Source organism: Sinocyclocheilus rhinocerous, unplaced genomic scaffold (assembly GCF_001515625.1).
Source record: "Sinocyclocheilus rhinocerous isolate Xijiao unplaced genomic scaffold, SAMN03320098_v1.1 scaffold616, whole genome shotgun sequence".
Classification (NCBI taxonomy): Eukaryota; Metazoa; Chordata; class Actinopteri; order Cypriniformes; family Cyprinidae; genus Sinocyclocheilus; species Sinocyclocheilus rhinocerous.
The window spans coordinates 413,597-436,993 of NW_015631496.1; the positions used below are offsets into that span (position 1 = coordinate 413,597).

At 36.8% G+C, this 23,397-nt stretch overlaps 1 protein-coding gene across 1 annotated transcript in view; it reads right to left on the minus strand.

Annotated features, from left to right (window-relative positions):
- Window positions 1-23,397, minus strand: part of pear1 (platelet endothelial aggregation receptor 1) — a 40,517-nt gene that overhangs the window by 2,620 nt on the left and 14,500 nt on the right. The window contains exons 2-20 of the mRNA XM_016554508.1: window positions 13,514-13,624; window positions 12,160-12,264; window positions 11,545-11,645; window positions 11,330-11,422; window positions 7,586-7,710; window positions 7,293-7,414; window positions 6,584-6,692; window positions 6,351-6,487; window positions 5,877-6,089; window positions 4,432-4,606; window positions 4,219-4,339; window positions 3,956-4,119; window positions 3,518-3,620; window positions 2,697-2,843; window positions 2,420-2,551; window positions 1,898-2,026; window positions 1,178-1,303; window positions 867-1,076; window positions 625-734 (exon numbers count right to left, since the gene is read on the minus strand). Coding sequence (XP_016409994.1) covers window positions 625-734; window positions 867-1,076; window positions 1,178-1,303; window positions 1,898-2,026; window positions 2,420-2,551; window positions 2,697-2,843; window positions 3,518-3,620; window positions 3,956-4,119; window positions 4,219-4,339; window positions 4,432-4,606; window positions 5,877-6,089; window positions 6,351-6,487; window positions 6,584-6,692; window positions 7,293-7,414; window positions 7,586-7,710; window positions 11,330-11,422; window positions 11,545-11,645; window positions 12,160-12,264; window positions 13,514-13,620 — 2,529 coding nt within the window. The 5' untranslated portion in view covers window positions 13,621-13,624. The remainder of the gene's footprint in view (window positions 1-624; window positions 735-866; window positions 1,077-1,177; window positions 1,304-1,897; window positions 2,027-2,419; window positions 2,552-2,696; window positions 2,844-3,517; window positions 3,621-3,955; window positions 4,120-4,218; window positions 4,340-4,431; window positions 4,607-5,876; window positions 6,090-6,350; window positions 6,488-6,583; window positions 6,693-7,292; window positions 7,415-7,585; window positions 7,711-11,329; window positions 11,423-11,544; window positions 11,646-12,159; window positions 12,265-13,513; window positions 13,625-23,397) is intronic.

The following is a 23,397-nucleotide window of genomic DNA, read 5'->3' on the forward strand; positions in this document are numbered from 1 at the left end:
AAAGAAATCAGTTAAATCTGTATGTGGATGTGTGTAAATATTCAAATGTAATCCCCTTTGTAATCGTTAACATTTTCATAAGTAACTGTAATTTAATTACACATTTTTTCTTAGTAACTGATTACAGTTACATTTATTTTGTAATTAAATTACGTAACGCCGTTACATGTAACTAGTTACTCCCCAACACTGCATGTAACATATAACAAGTACACCTTAAAATAAAGTGTTACCAAATACGTTTTGTACTAATGACTTTTTAATCTCATAAATTAGAATTGTATCTCAATTTTAATTTATACACTTTTTATCTCATTTTTACTAATTGACTTTTTATCTCATGAATTCATTACATTTGAGATGGAAGGTTAATGCAGTTAAATAGACTGCATTCTGGGATACACTGAACATTTAACTTTTAGCTTTTATTCAAAGTGACTTACATATGAGTAACATTTGAAGCAATTTGTGACAGAGCTAACAAAATTCATAGTGTACAGGTTGGCTAATGACAATTTACATACTGTGCACAATATTCATATAGTAAGAGTAAAATGCTAGTATGCTAATCCAAACATGGTATATACCATGTTATTGTACATATAATACCATAGTATTACTCACCTTGATGGCTCGGTCCTGGTTGTTGGGCAGGTGTGGCAGTGGAGGTCTGTTCTGAGACAGTGTGTGGTAACTCGGGTTTGAGTAATAGTGATGGTAGCTGTGTGGAACATCTACAAGAAATAAGCAAATACAAAATAAAAATGTTTATAAATACATCAGATTTTTAGTATATAAATTCCTTATCGTCTAATTTGTGCAAATGAGGCACTACTGAAAGTATCAAAAACTCCTGTGGCTCATACCTGGCACAGCGTACTCTGAACTGACGGTGCGGGTTGAAGAGAAAGACACAACGGGTGTGTTGCTCTGCTTGTCCTGCTGTCTGCGCCGATACAACAACAAAACAGCCAACAGGAGCACAACCAGAATCACCAGCAACACAATTCCTGCGATCGCACCCCACGAGTCCTTCTCCACCGGAGACACGGGCACCATCATACTCAGCTCTTGCTCTGAAAAACACACAGCCATTCACATTACACACACTGATAGCCATTAACATTTCAGTGTTTAACATACAGAAAATCAAATGTTTTTAGGCTGCTTTTAATACCTGGTTTGCAGTCCCCGCCTGGTCCAGGTGCACACACACAGTTTCCAGTGTGAGGGTCGCAGGAATGGTTGGGGGGACACGAGCATGTCTGAGCGCAGTTAGTGCCGAACGTCCCAGTCTGACACACTGCAAAGACAGACATTTGGCAAATGTTCGATGAACTGGTAGAGTGACAGACATATTGAGCCTGATCCAGGAATAAAAATGTATTTTCAGCTGAGAATTAGAGTATGACTTATTTATTCCGAAACCACATCCAGGAAATCTGGCAAACAGTATTTTCTAAGAGAAACAACTCTTAATATTCTACTTAAGCTTAATCATTGTAACACACTATGCAGTCATTTTCTTACTCAGTATTTTTGTCTTGTTTTCCAGTACAAATCTAAACATTCTTCAATCAAGATTTATTTACCTTAGATGCACTATGTTTTGTTTTCTGAGAAATGTATCAAAATTAAGTGTGGTTTTTGGTTAAAAAAAAAAAATATATATATATATATATCGGGTTAAGTAGTAAGGTAAGAAAAATCTACTTTATTCAAAAGAAAAACAAGTTTATTTTTCTAACCGCATTGGCAGACATTTTTCTTGTTTTACCTCATTTCATTTTGATTAATTTCTCAGAAATTAAATGTAACATCTTTGCATGAGATATGAAATAAAGCTAGTGAAATCAAATATTTTCTCATAGACAAGGTCTGTTGTCCAGAAACTCACATAAAGAGCAGTCTGGTCCAGTCCATCCGGCGGGACAGAGGCACAAACCATCCTGGTGATGACATGTCGCATTGTTGGTGCACATGCACACATTGCTACAATGGCGTCCATACCGACCCATTGGGCAGGCTAGAAGTCAAACAAAAACAGCAATTAAATGATTTATACAAGCATTAAAATAGAGCATTATACTGTAGACAATTTGCTGCTATGGAAGTTATAGGTTTAAAGAGATAATTCACACAAAAATTAAAATTCTGACATTACTTACCTTCAGGTTGTTTCAAACTTGTATGCTGTTATTTTTCAGTGAATAATGACTTAAATGGTCAACTTTTATGGTGTTTTTAGCCTGTGGTCACTATGAACAATCATTGTATGGAAAAACTGCTTCAAAATTCTCCATTTGTGTTTGATTTTTAGTTAAAAAGGAAATAATAGCAATTTACTTAAAGAAATTGGTCATATATATATATATATGACCAATTTCTTTAAGTAAGTCTTTGCATGTGTGTATCTAACCTTGTTCACACAGGTGTCCGGTATATCCAGGCAGACACAGACAATCGCCTGTTATGTGATGACAGGAGGAGGCATGTACACATGGTGGACACTGACGGCTGCACCTCTCTCCAAAGAGACCAGCACTACACACTATAGAGAAGAGAAGAGAGCACTGTCTAAACCAGCTCTAATGTGACCTGAGCTCTCAGAGACGCTGATGGATGCACAGGTATATATATATATATATACTCACCGGGGTTTTTAAAAAATTTTTTTAAAATTTTTTTATACTCACTGTGTTGACACTGAGCTCCCCAGAATCCGGGTTTGCACAGGCAGGTTCCCGTATGTGCCTGACAGGTGGCGCTGTTGAGGCAGGAGCAGGTCTGGTTGCACTGAAGGCCCCAGGTTCCCTCTGGACACTGCTGTGTACAGCGCAGCCCTGCAGAAAAAATTTGATGAGTTGCCTAAACTGTCATGTACTGTTTGAGGTCTAGTGCCCTATTTTTACTTGAAAAAAAAAAATCTAAGTTTCATCAGATTCACACTGGATTTTTCTATTTTTTTAACGAGATATCTCTCAGCCTCAGATATATTTTTATGACTCTCTGACTGGTGTACATACTGTAGAGATTTCAAAATTACTATTATTATATACATCACTTGAATCTCAAACATAAAAATCAAGTCAAGCTCAACAGATAATGAGGGGATTAATATAATATAATATGTAGGGTTTAATATTAATAATATACTAATATAATAGTATAATAAAGGTCTACACTGCATTATGAGTGATATCAATGGAGAGGAATAATTAAATATGCACATAATAGCACACTACTCATACTATCTTTGTAGTATGCAATATCTAAACCATTCACAGTATGCACATTTTCTGTAGTTGTGCAAACTTGACATACACATTTGCTGATATAGACCAGTGCATACTGCACAGAATACTGTATCCCATAATGCAATGCGCTTGGCTCATCCTTCTATTTCCTGAGTGACTGAGTGCTTCACTCATTATTTGATCAGCCAGAAGCTGCTTCTGCTTTAAACATTTATCACTTCATACTGTATACTGTTTTTGCATATTGAATAAAGTCCTACCTGTCCAGCCAGGTAAACACAGACACTGGCCTGTAACACTCTCACATCCTTCATCATGCAGACAGTCACATTTGTGTTGACAGCCTGGGCCGAATGTCCCGATCTGTTTAAACATGAATGGAAATATTGATTCAGAACGATCAAATAACTCTGAAATTATACAGCTTTAACATAATTACTACTTTAATTTGAATGATGGCCATGCAACATGTACTCTAAGCAAAAGAGTGTTATGCATTTGCCATCAGGTTAATAACTTTTGCTGATGGTGTAAAATTACTGCAGATGATTTAGGAGACAGATATGCTGAACAGACAACAATACAGATGTCAAATTCAGTTCATAGGAGAAAAAAGTGTGACTAAAAATGAATGACCTGCATCTTCTGAACTGGTTTTTGTAAATCAAATACATGTGCATTGTAGATATTTGACTTACTGGACAGGGCTCGTCACAGGAAGCTCCTCTCCACCCTGCGGTGCACTTGCAAGAACCATCAGCAGGGTGGCAGGATGCTCCATTTACACACTGACATGTGAAGTTGCAGCCAGGACCCCATGTGCCCTCTGAACATGCGATAGAACAGTCAAGCCCTCTCCACCCTAAACACACACGCACAAAAACACTGTTGGGGTGGCATAGATAGATTAATTCCTGAAATAATTAGTTCATTCTTTCTTTTAATGTGTACCAGAACTTACCTTCCTTACAGAAACATGTTCCATCGATAGGAGAGCAGGCTATAGAGTTTACACAGGTACAGGGAGACAAGCAGCCCTTCCCGTAGAAACCATCCTCACAAAGCTTCTCGCAGTGTAGTCCCTACACACACACACACACACAGGAATATTAATGTGGAATATTACGTGGTATTGAGGAAGTTATTTTGTTTGTGATCATATCTGTCCACTCACTGTGTATCCGGGTGAACAGTGGCACTGGCCCGTCACCGTGTCACACACCCCTCCGTTCACACAGAGACAGGGCTCCAGGCATCCGTTACCATAATAACCACCAGCACAGGTTTCATTACAATATAGCCCCGCCCACCCAGGCTGACAGGTACACTCCCCCTTCAGAGGATGGCAGCTGTAATATCCATGACACAATTAATATATACAATTACTCAAGCTAATCTTTTTTTGTTATCAAACAGCATTTGGTTAATAGAATGATCAGCTGATTGGTCAACCCAAATAGTTTGTCTTTGTTCTCAGTGTTGTTATCATTAACTACACCTATTAAATACATTAAAAATAATAAATATTAAGATTAATACGTTTGTTAATGGAAATAAAGCTGAAATAAAATATAAATATCAGATGAAAAACTTAAAGGAATAGTTCACCCAAAAATTAAATTCTGTCATTATTACTCACCCTCACGTCATTCCAAACCCGTAAGACCTTCGTTCATCTTCGGAACACAAATTAAGATATTTTTGATGAAATCGGAGAGCTCTCTGACCCTGCATAGACAGCAACGCAACTGAAATGTTCCCAGGTCCAGAAAGGTAGTAAGGGCATCGGTAAAACAGTCCATGTGACATCAGTAAATCAACTTCAGTTTTGCGAATCTACGAGAATACTTTTTGTGCGTGAAGAAAACAAATTCAAATTCTTCTCCCCTGCGTCACCGTCTTCCGCCATTTGAGAGTACCACGGCGCATGCTCGGCGCTTTCCAATGAATGCAAACAACAATAAATGATGTTATTTTTGTTTTCTTTGCGCAAAAAAGTATTCATGTAGCCTCGCAAAATTGAAGTTGAGCCACTGATGTCCCATGGATCGGTGCTGGATCGGAATGATGTCCGATGTCCTTACTACATTTCTGGCTCTGGGAACATTTCAGTTGCGTTGCTGTCTATGCAGAGAGCTCTCAGATTTCATCAAAAATATCTCAACTTGTGTTCCGAAGATGAACAAAGGTCTTACAGGTTTGGAACGACATTCGGGTGAGTAATTAATGACAGAATTTTTATTTTTGGGGTGAACTATCCCTTTAAATGAAAAATAGAAAATTAAGTTGCCTCGGCAATGAACTGAAATAAGATTAAGTACTAATATTATATATAATATTATACTAATAGTAACTGAAAATTAAACTGTAATAAAAATAAATTAAAACTGTATAGAAAAATGACTAAATATTCAACTAAAATTAAAATAAAAACATTAAAATAAAAGCCAATTCAACATTTTAATAGAAACTACAATAGTACATAAATAATACTAAAGTAACACTGGTTCTGAGAACAAAAGGCATGTAATTTTCTCTTGAGTTCTTGTAGTTGTGTTCACACTGTGGCAAATCAAAGCTAGTGATCATCAGTAACAGACATGGAAGCACACAGCACACCTGAGAGTGTTTTGTGAGTTGCAGAGGCAGCGGTGTTCGCAGTGCATGCCGTAGGTCCCGTCAGGACACATCCTGTGATCACAGCGTGGACCCTTAAACCCCGGCTCACACAGACACCCACCGTGGATGTTATAGCACCGGGCTCCGTTAGCACAGTCACACACACCCTTACAGTCCTCACCGTATGTACCCACCGGACACTCCTCATTACACCTTCACAAGAGACACACATGCTCACTCAAGAGGGAATCATACAGTATAACCATGCTGCTCAAATAACTATCAGAGGCTTTACTGTGGATTTCAGACTTTTTCAAGATTCTACAAATCCATAATTACATTATGGCCAACTACAAACAATAAGTTGTCACACATAAGCAAACAGTTGTCAAAACAAGTGTCAAGTCTGTTCTGATAGGACTGCAGATAATAGAGAAAAATCAAGCAAAATGCAAATCTTAAAATTATGCAGACCTTTCTCCAGTGTAGCCTGCATCGCACTGACATTGGCCTTTTTCTGGATCACAGTGACCTCCATTATGGCACAAACATTCTTTAGCACAGTTTGGACCAAAACGGCCTGGTGGACACTGCTCAGTACACACTGCACCCTGAAACAGAGAGAGAGAGGCTAAAAATGGATGTTCAACAAAGAATAAATAAACAAACAAAAGAAAAACCCCACAGCCAATACACAGATTTCTCACCATCCAGCCAGGAGGACACAAACACACCCCTCTCCCCTGGCAGATGCCTCCATTCTGACATGGGCAGCGTGCAGGACAGCGGCTCGGTCGCATGCATGGCTCCTCGCACCTGAGCGACAGAGACACGTGGGGTGCACAGTGAAAATCGGATTCAAAATTCAGTTCAAACATGGACAGACAATGATAATGTTTTAGGACTGTAAAAATGTAAAACCACAAAAATATGGTGTAAAATGATTAAGGAATATTTCAGATGCACAATTTTTTGGCCACTAACCAAATAAGTAAATTTTTTACAATGACCATGTGAACTCCTTTGTACAAAAAGTCAAATTCTGAAGATTTCTGAAATAAATTTTTCAATTCAACTTTTCATTCATTATAAAAAACAATTTTCAAAATACTGATAAATACTATAATAGCATATAAATAATACTAAAATAACAGTTTTCCAGTACTAAGACACTCAAGTTTCCTTAGACTGGGTTTTTTAAATAAATGCAGCAAAGATAAGGAAGACAAATGTTTACTGTATATATGTACCCATGCATGACACAACATACTGTATTGTATATAATGTCAGCAAAATGCTTTAAAATAAGGATAATGTGAGGAATGTAAAAATATACATTTAGCATTTGAAATCCTTCCATAATACAGAGAGCAGTAAGAAACCACATTATTATTCTTAGGTACTTCCTGTACTCACAGAGTTCCAGTAAATCCATCTCTGCACACGCATTCTCCAGTGGTTTTATTGCAGGATCCTCCTGTTCCACACTGGCACTGCTGCAGACAACCCTGACCGAACGACTTTGCAGGACAGGGGTCCTGAGAGGAAGAAAATATGTTGAATTAAAATAATTCAACTTTGAATATACAGTAATCTGTAATATACTGTAACTTTATAGTAACGACATCATATATTTTACTTGAATAAAAGCAGGTAATTTACATGCTACCACATCCAGCTCAATAAAGAGGCTGTTGGTGTGTCTGTACCTGGCAGTGTTCACCAGTGTATCCGGCTGGGCACTGACAGCTTCCTTTAATAACGTCACACTCTCCCCCGTTCTGGCACTCGCAGCGCTGCCTGCAGCCTGGACCCCAATGCTGGGCATCACATGCTAAACACAAACTCAAATTCAGCTAAATCTGAGATATCGGCAAACACATATTATAAAGTCTGTTCAGATGCATTTACAAGAAGCTTTTCTTTGGATTAAAGTGGTTTTCTTATTGGTCTGACTGTGTTTGGTTATTTGAGCAAATCAGTGATAAAGGATTCCTAAATACTTCAGAGATTCTCTTGAGCATCCCTGGCATTTAGAGCATGACAAATTGATAGCGTGATTGACCAGAGAATTTGTACGGAGCTCAACAGAAGGAATGAGTTTCAAATGGGAAACTTTACAGATGGAATTTGGCCGGACCTCAGAGAGAGCTCAGGCCAGCGCTCACACAGGGATTGGATTTCGGTCATGACACAACCTTAACTGATGACACGTACCCTTTAGGGGTTAAGAAGAGGAATCCGTCACAGAAACAGACACATACACACACACACACACACACACACTCATGAAGAGCAAGTCAAGATGAAGAGCTCATTACCAAGAAAACTTCTCTGGAACTCAAAGAGATCATTAATCAGTGAGGATCTGAGCTCATTTGGCTTCTATGATACTAGTTAACTTCTTTATTCCAGTGTATTTAATGGTTTTGATAGGACAAGATATACAGTATAAAAATTATATACACACACATATATATATATATATATATATACCTGTATATACATATATATATTTTATTTAAAAAACAATTATTTTTTTTTATACTACCATTCAAAAGTTTAGGGTCAGTAAGATTTTTGCTGTTTTGCTGCATTTATGTGGTCAAAATTCAGTAAAAACAGTAACATTGTGAGATATTATTACAATCTAAAATAACTGTATTCTATTTTAATATATTTTAAAATGTAACTTATTACTGTGCTGGCAAAGCTGGAATTTCAGCAGCCATTACTCCAGTCTTCAGTGTCACATGATCCTTCAGAAATCATTCTAAGGGTACAATACACAACAGTGTCTGTGTTTTTGAAAGTTTCACATACCGTTGACAACATTGTCAAAACAATCCCACACTGATCTGCGAAAAAGACTAAAACTGCTGTATTACGTATGCCAGGCCAGTAGCTGGCGATGTCACTTTGAAAAGAAACACTATGCACCTGCTCACATACTGTATCTATAGACTTAACACGCAATACACATGCGCATGACGTCACTGTTTTTACAAATTTTTATTATAGTTTTTAGATATTCTGCAGACTTTGTTTGGTTTATTCTACACTATCTTCTACTTCAGGACAGAGTTTTAGGCTACGATTACACTGGTGCATTTTCATTTTGAAATGCATAACTTTTGCTACGGTTACGCCTGTTGTTTACACTACTCCGGCATTTTTGGCCCCTTGAAAACGGAGACTTTCGAAAACGCTGTGCAGACCCCGTTTTAGTTTGTAAACTCCGGGGTTGCGTTTCAGTGTAAACAGACCAAAACGGAGACTATTGAAAACGATGGCGTGGCTGCCCACATGTGCTCTGTGTGTAAACAATAACATCATTCTCATTGTTGTACGTGCATAAATGGTCATGTGACATGGCGTTTTCGGTTGTGTAGTGTGGACGGAGATCTGAAGACGAGGATCACCGTTTTAAAATGAAAACGCACTAGTGTAAACAGGGCCTTAGAGTCCTGGGGTCTGACATTCGGACAGCAGGGGAGGTGAATGATTTCAACACCCCATGTTCACATGTCAGGCTTTAGGAACTGGAGCTCAACAGCTGTCTCGATTCAAACACTGAGCTGACATACAACCAGTTCTCAAAGCAAATTCATACCACTTTAAACAGACAAGTGGAAACATCAAGAACTTGATTGATTTTCAACTCAAGGCTGCTTGCTTGATCATGAACTACATTATAAGTCCAGTTTTCTGTTCCCAAGCCCTCTGCCCTAATGTCCCTCAGGATTAATCAGCATGATCTGAAATGACAAACTTGTGATGGAATATTATAAACAATTAATATGAAGTGGATAATTTACACTCTCTTTGTTCATGTGAGTCACATGTTTATACTGTCTAAAGATGAAAATGAATCAGATATAAGTAGTTTTATCAAACAGCACGATTCCAGTAGATATGGAATGTCTTTTTTCAATGTGGGAAAATTCCTCTCTAATCCCTAAGAGAAAAGCTGTTGTTGGGTTAAAGGTCTAGTCTTAAAAGGCACTTTCCCAGAAGCCCTTACTTAAATAGTTAGCCGTGAATCTCTTTCTAATGCGAAAATGCTGACTATTATGGACATCCAACTCTAAATGCTGTTTTTGCTTTGTGCAGCATGCCCAGTACCTTTTAGTTTATTCTGCAGGCATTTTTTAAAAATATTTAATTACTTTATAATAATGATCTTATTTGTATAATTTTAAACAGACAAGAAGTTGTATAGCAGTTTGAAAGAGCTTGGCCTTTGGTCTTTCAGGACAGAGTGGGAGAAATGTGTATTTAAAACCTCAAACCTCTCTAATTTCCCACAAACCTCCCAACACACAGGCATTCAGGAAGTGTCAAGCCTCCTCCTGCCAATGCGAGCTAATAATGGGGTTTCACAGTCCAACCAAACAAAAAGCAGGACCAAATTAGAGAGAAAGGTCTTCTGCCTAGAGTCAGAGCCTTGAGTTTCCATTGCATTTATGTAAACACCACTTAGGAGCCTGCAAGGCATTGTACTCTTCTGAAATCACAGTTTTACAAATCATATCCGTATTACAGACCAAGATACTACAGTAAACACTGGCCGCTCATGTATTGGACAAAGTTGCAGAAGATCATGAGTTGATTAGTTATTTAGTTTAATTAAAAGCTTTTTTTTTGCCTTTTACGTTATGTTTTCATAGAACATCAAACTTTAATAAAATAATATAAATTTCCTGATATGAATCATACGAACCATTCAGTTATAATAACCCAAAATGATAAAGTGTTCAGATGGCTGCATCAGAAATCACGTTTGTTAATTGAAATATATATATACTGTATATTTCAAATTATTAGATGAACTATTAGATGAAAAATGTTGCATTGGCAACTAACTGAAATTTGTTTAAAATGAAATCCTGAAATTACTAAAACTAAAAACTAAACAATAAAAAATACAAATAAATAAAATTTAAATGTAAACATTAAAAAGCCACAAAAGGCTCGTAACAAAATCACTAAAAATAAAATGAAAACTGAATATATAAAAATAAAAGTTAATTCAAAATATCTAAAAAATACTATAATAGTTTGTAAATAATATTAAAATAACACAGGACTGCATTATTTGTATGTGGAGAAATGTGTAAAATCAGCAAAGAAAAGGAACAGAGTTAAGCAGAGAGCAGATGCAGAAAGAGGAGAGGGGGAAAAGAAAACAAGAGGAAAAAGAAAAGGGAGAAAATGGGGCCCAATAAAAATATGCACAGCAACAGCAACACTAACAAATGACAACACGTTCAAAAATGAATCCAGAACACTCAATGAAATAAAAAGGTATCTTAGAAGAAAGCAAAGAAGTTCCCTACTTTTTGAAACAGCTTTCATGTCAGCTTTTGCATTTAATGCTTTTAAATGCTGCACTTTTTGGTTGTTTTTGCATGTCAGAAAGAGAAGGAGAAAAAGTGTGACGCATTACTCACAGCTGGAACAGTCTTCTCCACGCCAGCCGCTCTCACATTGGCAGCGATCAGGTGCTACGCAGCGGCCATGGACACACTCCTTAGTGCAACGTGCTACACACACACACACACACATAGAGCAGGAAGGGAAAAACAAACACACAGAGAGATGAAAATACAAAAACAAACCATTCAAAACCATTAAGGTAGAAGTTAAACGTCAATTTAATACTCACGAACACATTTATTTCTGCTCTCATAGAAACCACGGCAGCACTGATACCTCCTCCGATAGTCCATTTTCACCACCTGCCTATAAAGTGTTTTATAGGTGATCCTGGAGAGTGAATGAGAGAACCTCCATTTTAACCATGGAAAAATAAATAATTCAAGACCACACAATAGTCATTATTTCATTATCACAACTCAGCTGTACTTGGAACATAAAGACTTCTGATTCAGTAGTTGTCTTGGATCAGCTTTTGGCACCTTCTTTTCAGAAAAGTATAATATTTAGAAATGTATTAAACATTCGGTACCTTTCCCATTCGCCTTATTTCAGATTAACCTTAAAAAGGCCTTTGGGAACCGTCGTAAGACCGGCAGGGAGAGTGAGATTGCATGCCAGCATTGTAATAAAGGGAGCGTGTGTGAACGCCAGCATCACAATTACTTGGATTCAAAGCAATTTTAAGATTGCACTGCCAAACCAAACAATCCCTCCAGTGACCAAAGCTGAAGGCCGAAAACCTCTGCAGCATGAAAGAATTCATGCTGCGTTTAGTCTAAGTCAGCTCAGTGTAACTGTGAGTAAATGCATGAGTGCGTGTGTGTTTGTCAGTGTATGTCACCTGTGCCGGGTGCATTTGTTAGCGTTCCAGGGTTCAAAGCAGGTCTCTTCATACTTCACTTGGTCGAAAGGTTGAGCATATGATTCCTTCACTGAAGTGGTGAAACTAGAAAGGAACAAAGATTCAGTCATGTTCATCAGTCACTTGTTTTTTGCATCATTCGACATAATGTACAACACAATTGCTGGAACTGTCCCCATAGAGTGTTTTGCTCATGGTTTGTAGTGTTCTGCCCAGTTTGTAGCGCTAAACCCGAGAAGAGAATTCATTTTATTCCCTCAGGAATTTATAATGGGTTTTTGGAATGACAGTTTTAGATTTATGAGTAAAAATAGGTCTGTGGTTAAAATTACTTGAAAAGGCTGTCACATTTTTTTCCTACATCATAAATGGGACTTTCTCAAAAATGTAAACTTTCTAATTAAACATTTTTTTTTTATGTTTAAGTTTGAAGGTTTGGTTTTCTCCCATTAAAAATGATTGCCAAATATGATTTCAATCTGTAAAAAAAAAATCCCATCCATCCATAACCAAACAGCTTGTCCTTTATGGTTGAAGGAATTTGTTTTACTTAATTTTATTTAATTTTATGAATGAAGTAAATCATAACTCAAACTGTAAACTTTCTGATTTAAAAGAAAAAGTTTCAATGTTTAAGTTTAAGTTTGAAAAATGAAGTAAATCATAACACAAACATGAATTTTGAAACCATTGTGTGATAACCGCCTTAAAAAGCTCTTTCTTTAGAAAACTCTTTCTAAAGAATATTTTTGGAGTACAAATTACTCATTACCAATAAATATTGAGTAGTTTAACACAAGGTAGTTTAACACAAAGTACATTTTAAATATAAGCTCCCTGAAATGAAAGCAAAGGCACTCTAAGTTGATACATATAACACAACATAATTTATTCTTAATCATAATATGGTTAGTTTATTGATATTGAAGGCTATATGCTTAATATGTAGCTCTGCTTGACACATTTTGAATCAGGGGGTCCCTGCTCCATGTCTCTTATCGCTCCTGAAAAATGTTGAAGACCCCTGGTTTAACATCTAGCTTATGAACTTACACTTTTATACTTACACTCTCACTGTATAAAATAAAAGATATTGCTTGAAACAGGTCTTGATATAATAAGCAATTTTGCTACTTGGGTAACTACTTGGGTATCTTGTTTTAACATTTCCGTTATATTGAGATATTTTGCCAGGATTTTGGTGCTGTTGTTATTGTTTGACTTGCAGACATTGATCTACAACAGCAGTTTTGGCTGCCAGCATGCATTGGAGCAGATTATCTCGACTTGGCATTGGCTTTCTGAGCTCTGTATTGGAGCAGATGATTCTTACCTTTCCCATAAGCTGCAAACATTTGGATCTCGGGGGTCCAAAGACAATGACAGTTCACACACACAGCCCAAGACAAACAGGACCACACAGATCTCCGCCGTCTTCATCCTGCTGTAAAGAGAAAAACAGTCAACTAACTTATAAAACTCTGCCCCTCAGAACTGTTGATGTGACACTGCAAGGCCAATGCAAAACTCTCCTTCCATTTTAAGACATATTGAAGCCATCTGGTTTTATTTATGAGGATGCTTTAGGCACTCCGTAGGAAAGGGACAGACAAGTCTCCCATGGTGAGGATTTCTGAGACTAACAGCAGCTTTATGAGCACATGCTCTCACACACACCTACACAGTCTTCAGAACAATATCAGGATACATACTGGCTCTATAAGGAGTCTTTTCCTCCAGTATAGGAAAATTGCAAACCCTGAAGTGTCACAGTGTTAACCTTCCCTGTCTGGACACCTAGTGGAATTACTATTGTGTCTAAGAAGGTTAGCAAACGTCACGTGGAATGAAAACATGGTGTTCTTTCTTATAAATTAAGTACTATATTGAACAAACATAATGAGGAATGTAATTCCAAAATATAAAACTATTTTGTACTTCTGTGTCTGCGAAAGGGTTTGAAGGGAAAAAAAAATTATAAATATAATTTATATTATATTTATATGGGTTGCTCCCAAGGGGAACATCATATTTGGGAGTCCGTGGCATTAAAAATTATTTAAACCCCTGGTCTAGTATACTTTATGAGTGAAGGAAACTCTTTAAAGTGAATCACAAATCATCAATGCCTGTTTGGTTTGAAAATGAATAAAGAAACAACTTTTGCAAAATAACACTGAAAAAGTCATATGATAGGTCAGTTCATCATCATCACACGCAAATCCTAAATCAAACTAGACACAAACAGAACAAAAGAGACCAGAATATTGTGGGTAGATGTCAGGTTTTCATTAAGAGCTATAGGATTTAATAGGTCCCCTTACTGGGGTGGAGTATATTATCCCTGTTCTTTCTGTTTTTTTTTTCATTAGAAAAAGTGTTCGAGACCACATTAGGATTCCTGTGAGCTGAGAAACTAGGAGCATGTTTAATGAGCAGTGCACCGCGACAGAGAGTCTGTGACAAACAAGTGGTTTAAATCTACTCTGAACCTGAGGCTGCGTTAATTGCATTTACGTCTAAGAAAACAACAGTTTTATGCAGGAGCAGATGGATTTTTTGGAAATGGCGTACTTGTCTCTAGCAGGATATTTGGCATGTGTAAGGATGCTGACTGTTCAAGTGCTACCTCAATACAAAATCCATCACATAAGTTTATGACATAAACAATATTAATGCCAAGTTCTGTCATGGCACAGGCTGATGGGTCCTTAACGTAAACTGATGATATTCACCGCATTAAACGACATGGCACAAGCTAATTGGTTCATGTTGCTTACGCAGCCAATGAGCTTACTGCTTTACATTTAAATGGCTGGTTATTATTCACTTGAGCATTTTGCAGTTCCTCTGAAACCCTCCACCTTCCCCAGCTCCACCTGTATAGATCTGCTACGGGTTATTTTATATGCTATTTGTGCAGCAGCAGCATGTCTTAATTTTTTTTATTAAAGAAAACAGTGCTGCTTTTTTTTTTCTTTACACAGAAGAATATAAAATGTTTTTTAGAATACTATTTATTAATGCATTACAACAAAAGAGCTGATGGATTGATGGGTGACGGTGGAGGCGAGGGAGCTAGGAGCCGAGGTGGAGCCACTGGGTCTACGGGCACGCACGCACGCGCGCACACACACACACACACACACACACACGGTAACATTCACAATAACCGACAATACTAGATTACAAGAGACAGGAACTTATAGGGCAGATAACGAGGGGCAGACAGGTGAACACAATGAGGGTAATTAACTAATGATTATACGGGCTAACCAACACAAGGGGAAGAAACCACAACAAACAGTCCACAGGGGTGTTACACTGCTAACTAACAAGTGAATATATTACAAGTGACTTGCAAGTATATTGCGAGTGACTTATGAAAAAGAGCCAGTTCATAAGAGTCATTTGTGCACTGTTCGTTCGTTGCTGCTTGCAGGAAAAACAAGTTTAACTAACTGTCTAGATTTTAAATTGCAGTTGCACATATTTTTTTATTTTTTGTAGCATTGTCCATTTGAGTCACAGCCTGGAGTTCCAAGTAAGATTCAAGTAAGTTTGATCACTTGCTAAACTGTTGCAGGGCTGCAGGGCTTTGAAAGGTGCAGTATTAAACCATGAGTTGATTTTAATGAGCCGAACAGATGCCGCGCCCGCACTCGACTGCTTTCATGTGGACAAATTATGGGGAGGACGCATTACATGGCACAAACAAGAAGGGAGAGAGAGTGAGGGATTTCTTTCATCAACATTTTGTTTGCATCTGACACCAAGGATTGGTGCCACATTAAAAATGAGTACCATACGGCAGGATATTTTTAGGGGACACACTCACAAAAGTCAAACGTTCAGCATCCGAGTAGTAGCGTGAGTGAGAGCGCTCTGATCACCCAAACCAAAGATGTTCTGTCATTTAAAAGGCCCCACAATGCTGCTCCTGGGTGAAGATAAGGGCAGAATGGAAAATGAATGAAAACACATGTAGTCATCTGTTTCTGGCTGGGTCAGTAAAGCACAGTCCTCATGCTCGGGAAGAGTCCAAAGTCAATGCACACGATAATCATTCACACAGATATGAGCTTTTCATGCAGTCGGATATTGTGATTGAATTGGTTTTAACTAGACAACTGGGAAGACTATGTGTGAGTCAATATCTCATTAGAGTGTTCGCATGTTTGCTACGAAACTAATCATGTGACATGATGCCCAAAAATGACTGTCATGAACTGGTTTTATTTAACAAGCTAGTGAAAAAGATTCATGAAACAGCCTTATACTTGCTCGTGGGTTTGAATCAGACTCATTCAGTAAGTGAAACGTTCAGAGCCATCACATATTTCACAACTCAATTTCGCTCAGTGTACAAGAGTAATTTGTCTGTTACGTCCGATTTGACATGAACTTAATTGTTTCCGGTTCTATACTTTAGGTTCAAGAGACTTGCATCAGTCTATTTATTGATGGCTGAATTCGGGAAGAGCACAGCTAGTGCTATTATATTTTCGCCATCTGTATTCTTTCTTTCTTTCCTTCTTTTTTTCCAAACAGACAGCATTATTCTTAGAAAACAGAGCATATTTGCTACAATAGAGATTCAGTATCAAATTGCAACAAATACTTCAAGACCAACAGTTTATATACCTTAAAACATCGTGCAGCATTGTCCTTCAATGCAGCACACAGCAGTGTTTGTTTGTAAATGGCTAAAGAAACTATATGCACTCGATGAATTTAAGTGTTTTTAAAAAAACATCTTTATCAAGGGATTCTGTAATTTCTTAACTAAAAAGGTGATGTCTTCTAAATGTTTCATTGTGGAAGCTAATGGCTCTCTTGTCTTTTTTTTGTGTGTGTGGAGCTTTGCTTTGGCCATAGTGTTGCGCCTCATGCTGTCTTTAAACATCCCGCCGTGTGCACTGTGGTTTTAAGAAACTGTGTCAAGTTAAAAAATAGTCCAAATTAAAAAAAAAAACGTCTCTTGAGATACCTTTATTCTGATCTATTTAGCATCTCCATTTAAAATCTTTTATGATGAGCCCCCTGAAATGTGTCTGACGAGGTAACTTTTTGCAAACTACTTTTGGAACAAAAAAAAAGAACATGCAGTCACAGTTTCTCATAAGTCTATTTCAGCTTTGATTGGAGTGAATTAAATTTGGATTAAAAAGGCTTTAGGTTTTAATGCTGGTGCATGGGGTTATTATACACAGACGCACATGGCATTGATCAGATTTCCTTATTTCCTTTCCTGTCCCTCTCTTCAACTGCTTGGGGCTGCATGCTAATTTAAGAAGAAAATATTAGTCATTATTTGGAACGGAGGGACACAGTGAAAGGAAAATAAGAAGAAAAGAAAAATGAGCCATCAAAAAAGACAGTCAGAAAGAGAGGGAAACAAAAAAGGAGAGCGAGAGGGGGAGAAAGGTTGCATAATAGCTCTGGACCCTATGGACCCGCATGCATAAATAGTCTCTCATATAACATCTCATATAATCATTCCAGTTCCCTCCAATTCCACAGACCACTGACAAATGTAGCAAAGAGCAGATATCCTGGCAGGATCCAACTAACACGCGCTCATTCATGCACAGAAACACATATACTGAGACTGCCAAACCTGCTATGAAGTATATTGGGGAAAGGCTGGAAAATTAGAAAAATAAGCTCTTAAACAGTCAACATGTCTTTCTAATTCTGCTGTTGTAGAAATACACTTCAACAAAGAATGAGATTTGTGTATTATTCGTAAAAATAACACATAAACCTCTACGCCCCTCAAGAGAGAGTCCAAAACTGACATCAGGACTTGGAAGATGCAGGACTGAACACAAATTCATGGCCATTCGGAAAATGAGCGAAATACAGCTGGAAAGCCAGTTTATTCGGCCCTTCCGTTTTAAGAAAGATATAGTGACAACACAACAGTAACCAGATCTTTGGGAACAAAGCCAGCTGAAGCTTATCTGTGAGTGAGGTCATACTGTATGCTTGCTTCTCAAAGCGTCTGTTCATACACACAATTTATTGTTGCATTTTATTTGAGACTGCAATTTTTACATTTCATTAGATTTAATTGGATCTTAATGGTTTGTTGTACTCAAGCAGAACAGTTTATTGCTCTCTGGAGTACTTGATAGGTCAATTTCGTACACTAAAAAAAATGAGTAGGATTTACTTTGAAATTAGTTTCACTCGGAAATTGCTAGTAAATGTTTTTTTTTTTACAAAGAATTACAAAGAAACTGCAAGTAACACATTAAATTAAATGTGAAATTTTGAAATAGAAATACTCAAATAGTATTTTCTGATAAAAAAATAAAATAGTTTTATTTACGACTTCAAAAAATTACAGTGTATAATAATGACCAGTAAACTTTATACTTTACACTGTAAAAAATTTGCGTGATTTTAACAGTAAAAGACTGTACAAATGCTGCAGTAAAAACCTGTTAATTGGTTAACAGTACGTTTCTGTACTGTATACGGTGAATAACTGTAATTACAGTTAATGTAATTTTACAGTAAAATACAAAAAAACAGGGTAACATTTTACTTAAAGCCTTTATGTATAATGCATTATAAAGGGTTATTAAAGGCTATAATGCATTACAATTATTCATAATGTGTGTTGTAATATGTTATATCTTGTCCTAAATAATTATAACCAAATTTAAAATGCATAGTGTAATGAATTGATAAGTGTTATAATGTATTAACAATGCATTATAAGGTGCATTACAAGGCATAATTAATGCATTAAAGCTATTTTTATAATGCATTATACAAGGCTTTAAGTAAAGTGTTACCAAAAACAGATTTTGGAAGTGAAAAAGAACAAGTCATTGTATAATTTACAGTGAAAACTTGTAAATTTATATTCCCAGAACTCCCTGCATTGATGTTTTTTTCATTGTAATAACTATGTTTATCAGTGTATTATAAAGTTACAAAACATATTAGTACTTCATTAGGAATATGAAATGTTTTTTTTTACTGTGAATTTAAATTCAGACTGTAAAACCTAAAATGTTGCTACCATATTTTTTACGGTAAAGTTCTGGCAACCACATCTGTCGGTATTTTACCAAAAATTTCAGAGATGTTTTTTTTACAGTGTAAACTAATCGCCAAATAAAGTAATATAATAGTCAAAGCAATATTTATAAATTTATTTGTAAATGAATAAAAAGTAGGATATTCAGTAGGATATATAGTAGTAGTATAGCCTGTATAAATCAATATATGATAATTATATGTCATTATATATTTCTCAGCAATAAGGTGGTAACATGTTTTTGAAGTAAGGAAACTCACATTTTCAGAGATGCAGGTAATTCACACTAATAATAATACACTAATGAAATGCTTCTCCAAGCATTATCTTTCTTATCAATATTGGTGCTAATCTAGCAATTCCATCTGGTACAGACATAAATACTCTGAGACAAGCAATATTAACTTCTTCTCCATTGTTGTTTCGTTGTAGTACAGGTAGGATATGACAGTTGGTCGGTGTGGTATTTGCCCCGCCCCTCCGCCACTGTGATTGGACAGCTGGATAAAAAGTGACAGTGACAAGTGATGAATTTTCCACAAAGTTTAACATTTTTTCAACTCTCAGTGCACAGAAAAAATAGCACTAAATGCTTCCATTGAAAACAATTGAAAAAATGCAGTAGCTCAAGAATAAAACGATGCTCACATTGAAAACAATCGAAAAAATACACTAGGCTCAAGAAAACAACACTTTGGTGGACACACGCACTTATTCTAATCATTCCAGTCTAAGCTTGCTCTGCAAACATCAGCAACACTTTTAACTTCTCCATGCTGGCAAGTCACAATGATATAAGCAGCATCAATGATTTTTATGCATACCTAGCTTCGCATCGGGTGGTTCTTTGCCTCAGCATTGTGCATTAAATTTGTTTTATGCACACCTAGCCATGCATTATCTCTTATACGATCACCTGTCTTTACATTATTGTAGGATTACAACGATTGTTGTTTGAGCTAGTATGCATTAATCTTCAAATCCGAAAGGAGACGAGTTCATGGCTGCAGTAACCACTCAAACCAAAGTCAAACTCAGTTTCAATCACATTCAACCTCAGCGAAAACAACCTCAAAAAACATCTCAACAGACTGAGAGTGAGCGAAGGGTTACTATAGTCTATTATAACAACGATCTGCTGCTGACCCGCTCCTGTTCTGGCAGTACGGATGCCACACTGTTGTTTACCTTGCCAGAAAGAGCAAAGAGATGAGGTAAAGGAATAATACAGAGCTGACTGTCATCTGACCAAAACCCCAGTTCTGGCTCAGACACACTAACTCCAGTTAAACCAGTAAATCTAAGTTACGGTAAACTGGCATAAAAGCCCCATAATATAAAACATCTGGGGCTGAATTTCAAAACACACTGTCAGCCTCCGCACCACAGAGTGTTTAGCTGGCTGTGGTCTGGGTTCAGTGTAGCGCCACATAGTGTGAGTCTTCAAGTGTGGGGGTGGGGGGTAGTGAACACCTCATCAATAAACCAGGGGTTAGTGAGTCAGTGCAATATTTAACTCCACCCCTTTTTCCATGTTTAATGCTACACTAATCTCAAAGGCTGTGGCGATGTGTATTTCTATGGTAAATGCTTGGGTTTGGCAAACCCACTGACTCACTATGAGTATTTTGTGTTTCAGATTCACACTGTAAAATCATATGTTTATGTCTCTGCAAGAAAAATAATTCTCACGCCAAATGCTTCTCGATTTGAGCTGGCTGGTTTTATGCAGCTTGGTGCACTTTTGTTTACGTACATTACCTACCTCATAAAAAACATTAGAGCCACACAAGAACAGCAGAGTTTGGTGGGATTGTGGGAAGGCGTCATATAGGGACCGGGTCTAAACCGCCAGAATATCCACTTACGGGCCATACAAGCCATAATTACAATGGAAAATCACATAAACTGGCAGCTAGAGTCTGTTCTGATGCATCTCAAGTGTCAGTGGATACATTTCAGTTGGAATGCGACTTTGCAAAGACAATTCATTTAGATAGGTTCAAAAATCAAAAATAAATATTTTGAGAAAAGTGTATTTTACATTAATGATGTTATAATTTAGCAGTAAATCCCCACTGTTCTTTTCCCCCATATTCCCCTATGTTGAGAGAACAACAGAAGCATCTCCACTTTTGATGAATAGTAAAAGCTGGAATGTTGACCTCTGACCTTTGAGGCCTTATTAGACACTGTTCAATTTTCACCAACACTAATTTCTCCCCAAAGCTTTGTTTCTTTCTGCAAACAGCAACACGTTTCTGTTTGTACTTTTAACCGAAAGACAAAACACAGAGCTTCGAGGGGAATGGCCGTTCACAGCACAGATGGATTTGTAATACTGTTCTTCACAGTATGAGTAACAGAGGTCTCAAACCCAAACACTCTTAGCAGATGAAGTGACATGTTGGCTGCTGTCTGCCAGCCCTTAAGCTAAAACACCCCTATACCAGCTTTCACATGCTGTTGCCCAAGAAATTGTGATGGAAACCATATAAACACCACTGTAAAGAAAATCTGAATGACTAAACATGCCTCCTAAAATAACCATCAAGTGCTTTTGTATTGTGTATTACATTTTAAGGTCTTTTATGTATTTTCTATTTCTAGTGTTTTTATTACATTTTATTTAAGGAATATAACATGCAATTGCAAATATTTTTGTACAAATGTATTTTGTCTATATAAAGTGTGTGTGTGTGTGTGTGTGAAATGCATATAATCAGTTTTATTATCGAATAATTCCTTTAGTACAATGACAAATAGGTAATATTTTAATTACGGAATAACATTTTGTCTTTATATGACACTTACTATTACATACAGTATAAAAAAGTCTCTACACATGAAACATATAGCTGCCTTAATATTTTTGAAAGGGAGTCTTAATATACAAGGGGATCATAATATTTGGGGGTTCTTGGCAGGGGCTTCACTAGACCCTTTTTATTTCATTCTGTGAAATACCGTACCACTGTGCCCCAGTAAAACATTACTGATAAATCTTTATATGTCAATAGAGACTTTTGTATACTGACTTGTGAATCATTTTTGCTGATAATATTTCAACAATTAAATAATGTGTTTTCGATCATCTGTTTAGAATCAGAACAAGCAAAGCTAGACTCGCAAATGAATCACTATTTTGGTCGGTCAAACGGGTCTAAAACTGTTTGCGGTTTAGTTTGATTCTTTTTGACAGTTCAGTCATGCACTGAATCATTTCAGAGGTTTTTCACATCAGAATAATATCAGGATATTTTATAAGACGTAAAACAAAAGAGCACTTGTTGAGGAGGATATGTACTTACAATCCAATGTAGGATAAAAAAAACTGCAAATGTCTTTTATTTATACATTTACATCCAAAACAGTACCAAAAAAGTGTCAAAATTAGGTCACAACTTTTTTTAAGATTCATTTTTGGCGTTTTATGTCTTTATTTCGATAGGACAGTATTCATACCTTCAGTCATGAGACCGGCTCGAAGACCTATGGGCAAAACAACCATAGAAGTGCAGCACAAGCCTGTCAGTTTTCCATCTGTTTCCAAGCCGCAAATATTTAGATCACCTCTCAAAAGAATAAAACAAAGATATGTGAACAAAATACAAGCTCTGGCCATTTGCAATCCATATTATATGCACCCGCCGCAATATTTCAATCACTAAACAGCGTGACAAAACATTGTGAAATACACTTAAAGTGCCTTAATGTATGTAAAACAGATATTAAAGGGGTCCTATTATGCTCTTTTACAAAGTCTTGATTTTGTTTTGGGGGTGTACTAGAACAGGCTCTCATACTAGGTTGTTCGAAAAACACATAATTTTTCACATATTTTACATTATTACAACACTTCTCTCCCTAGTCTGGCATGAACGGCTCGAATAGTTCCTGTAAAAGAACAAATTCAGTACACACGTGATTGATTATGCTTACTTTATATAGGCAAGCAGATGAGCCCAGAATGTGAACGTAATGCGCTAAATGGTTCCGTGTTTTTTTTTATAATGGTTTTCTATGGGAAACCATTTAATGTGAAACTTTGCGTGTTACGTTTATATTCTGGGTTCATCTGCTTGCCTGTATGAAGTATGCATCATCAGTAAGGTGTATACTTAATTTCGCCTTTTAATATCAGCGTTTTACTACATTAC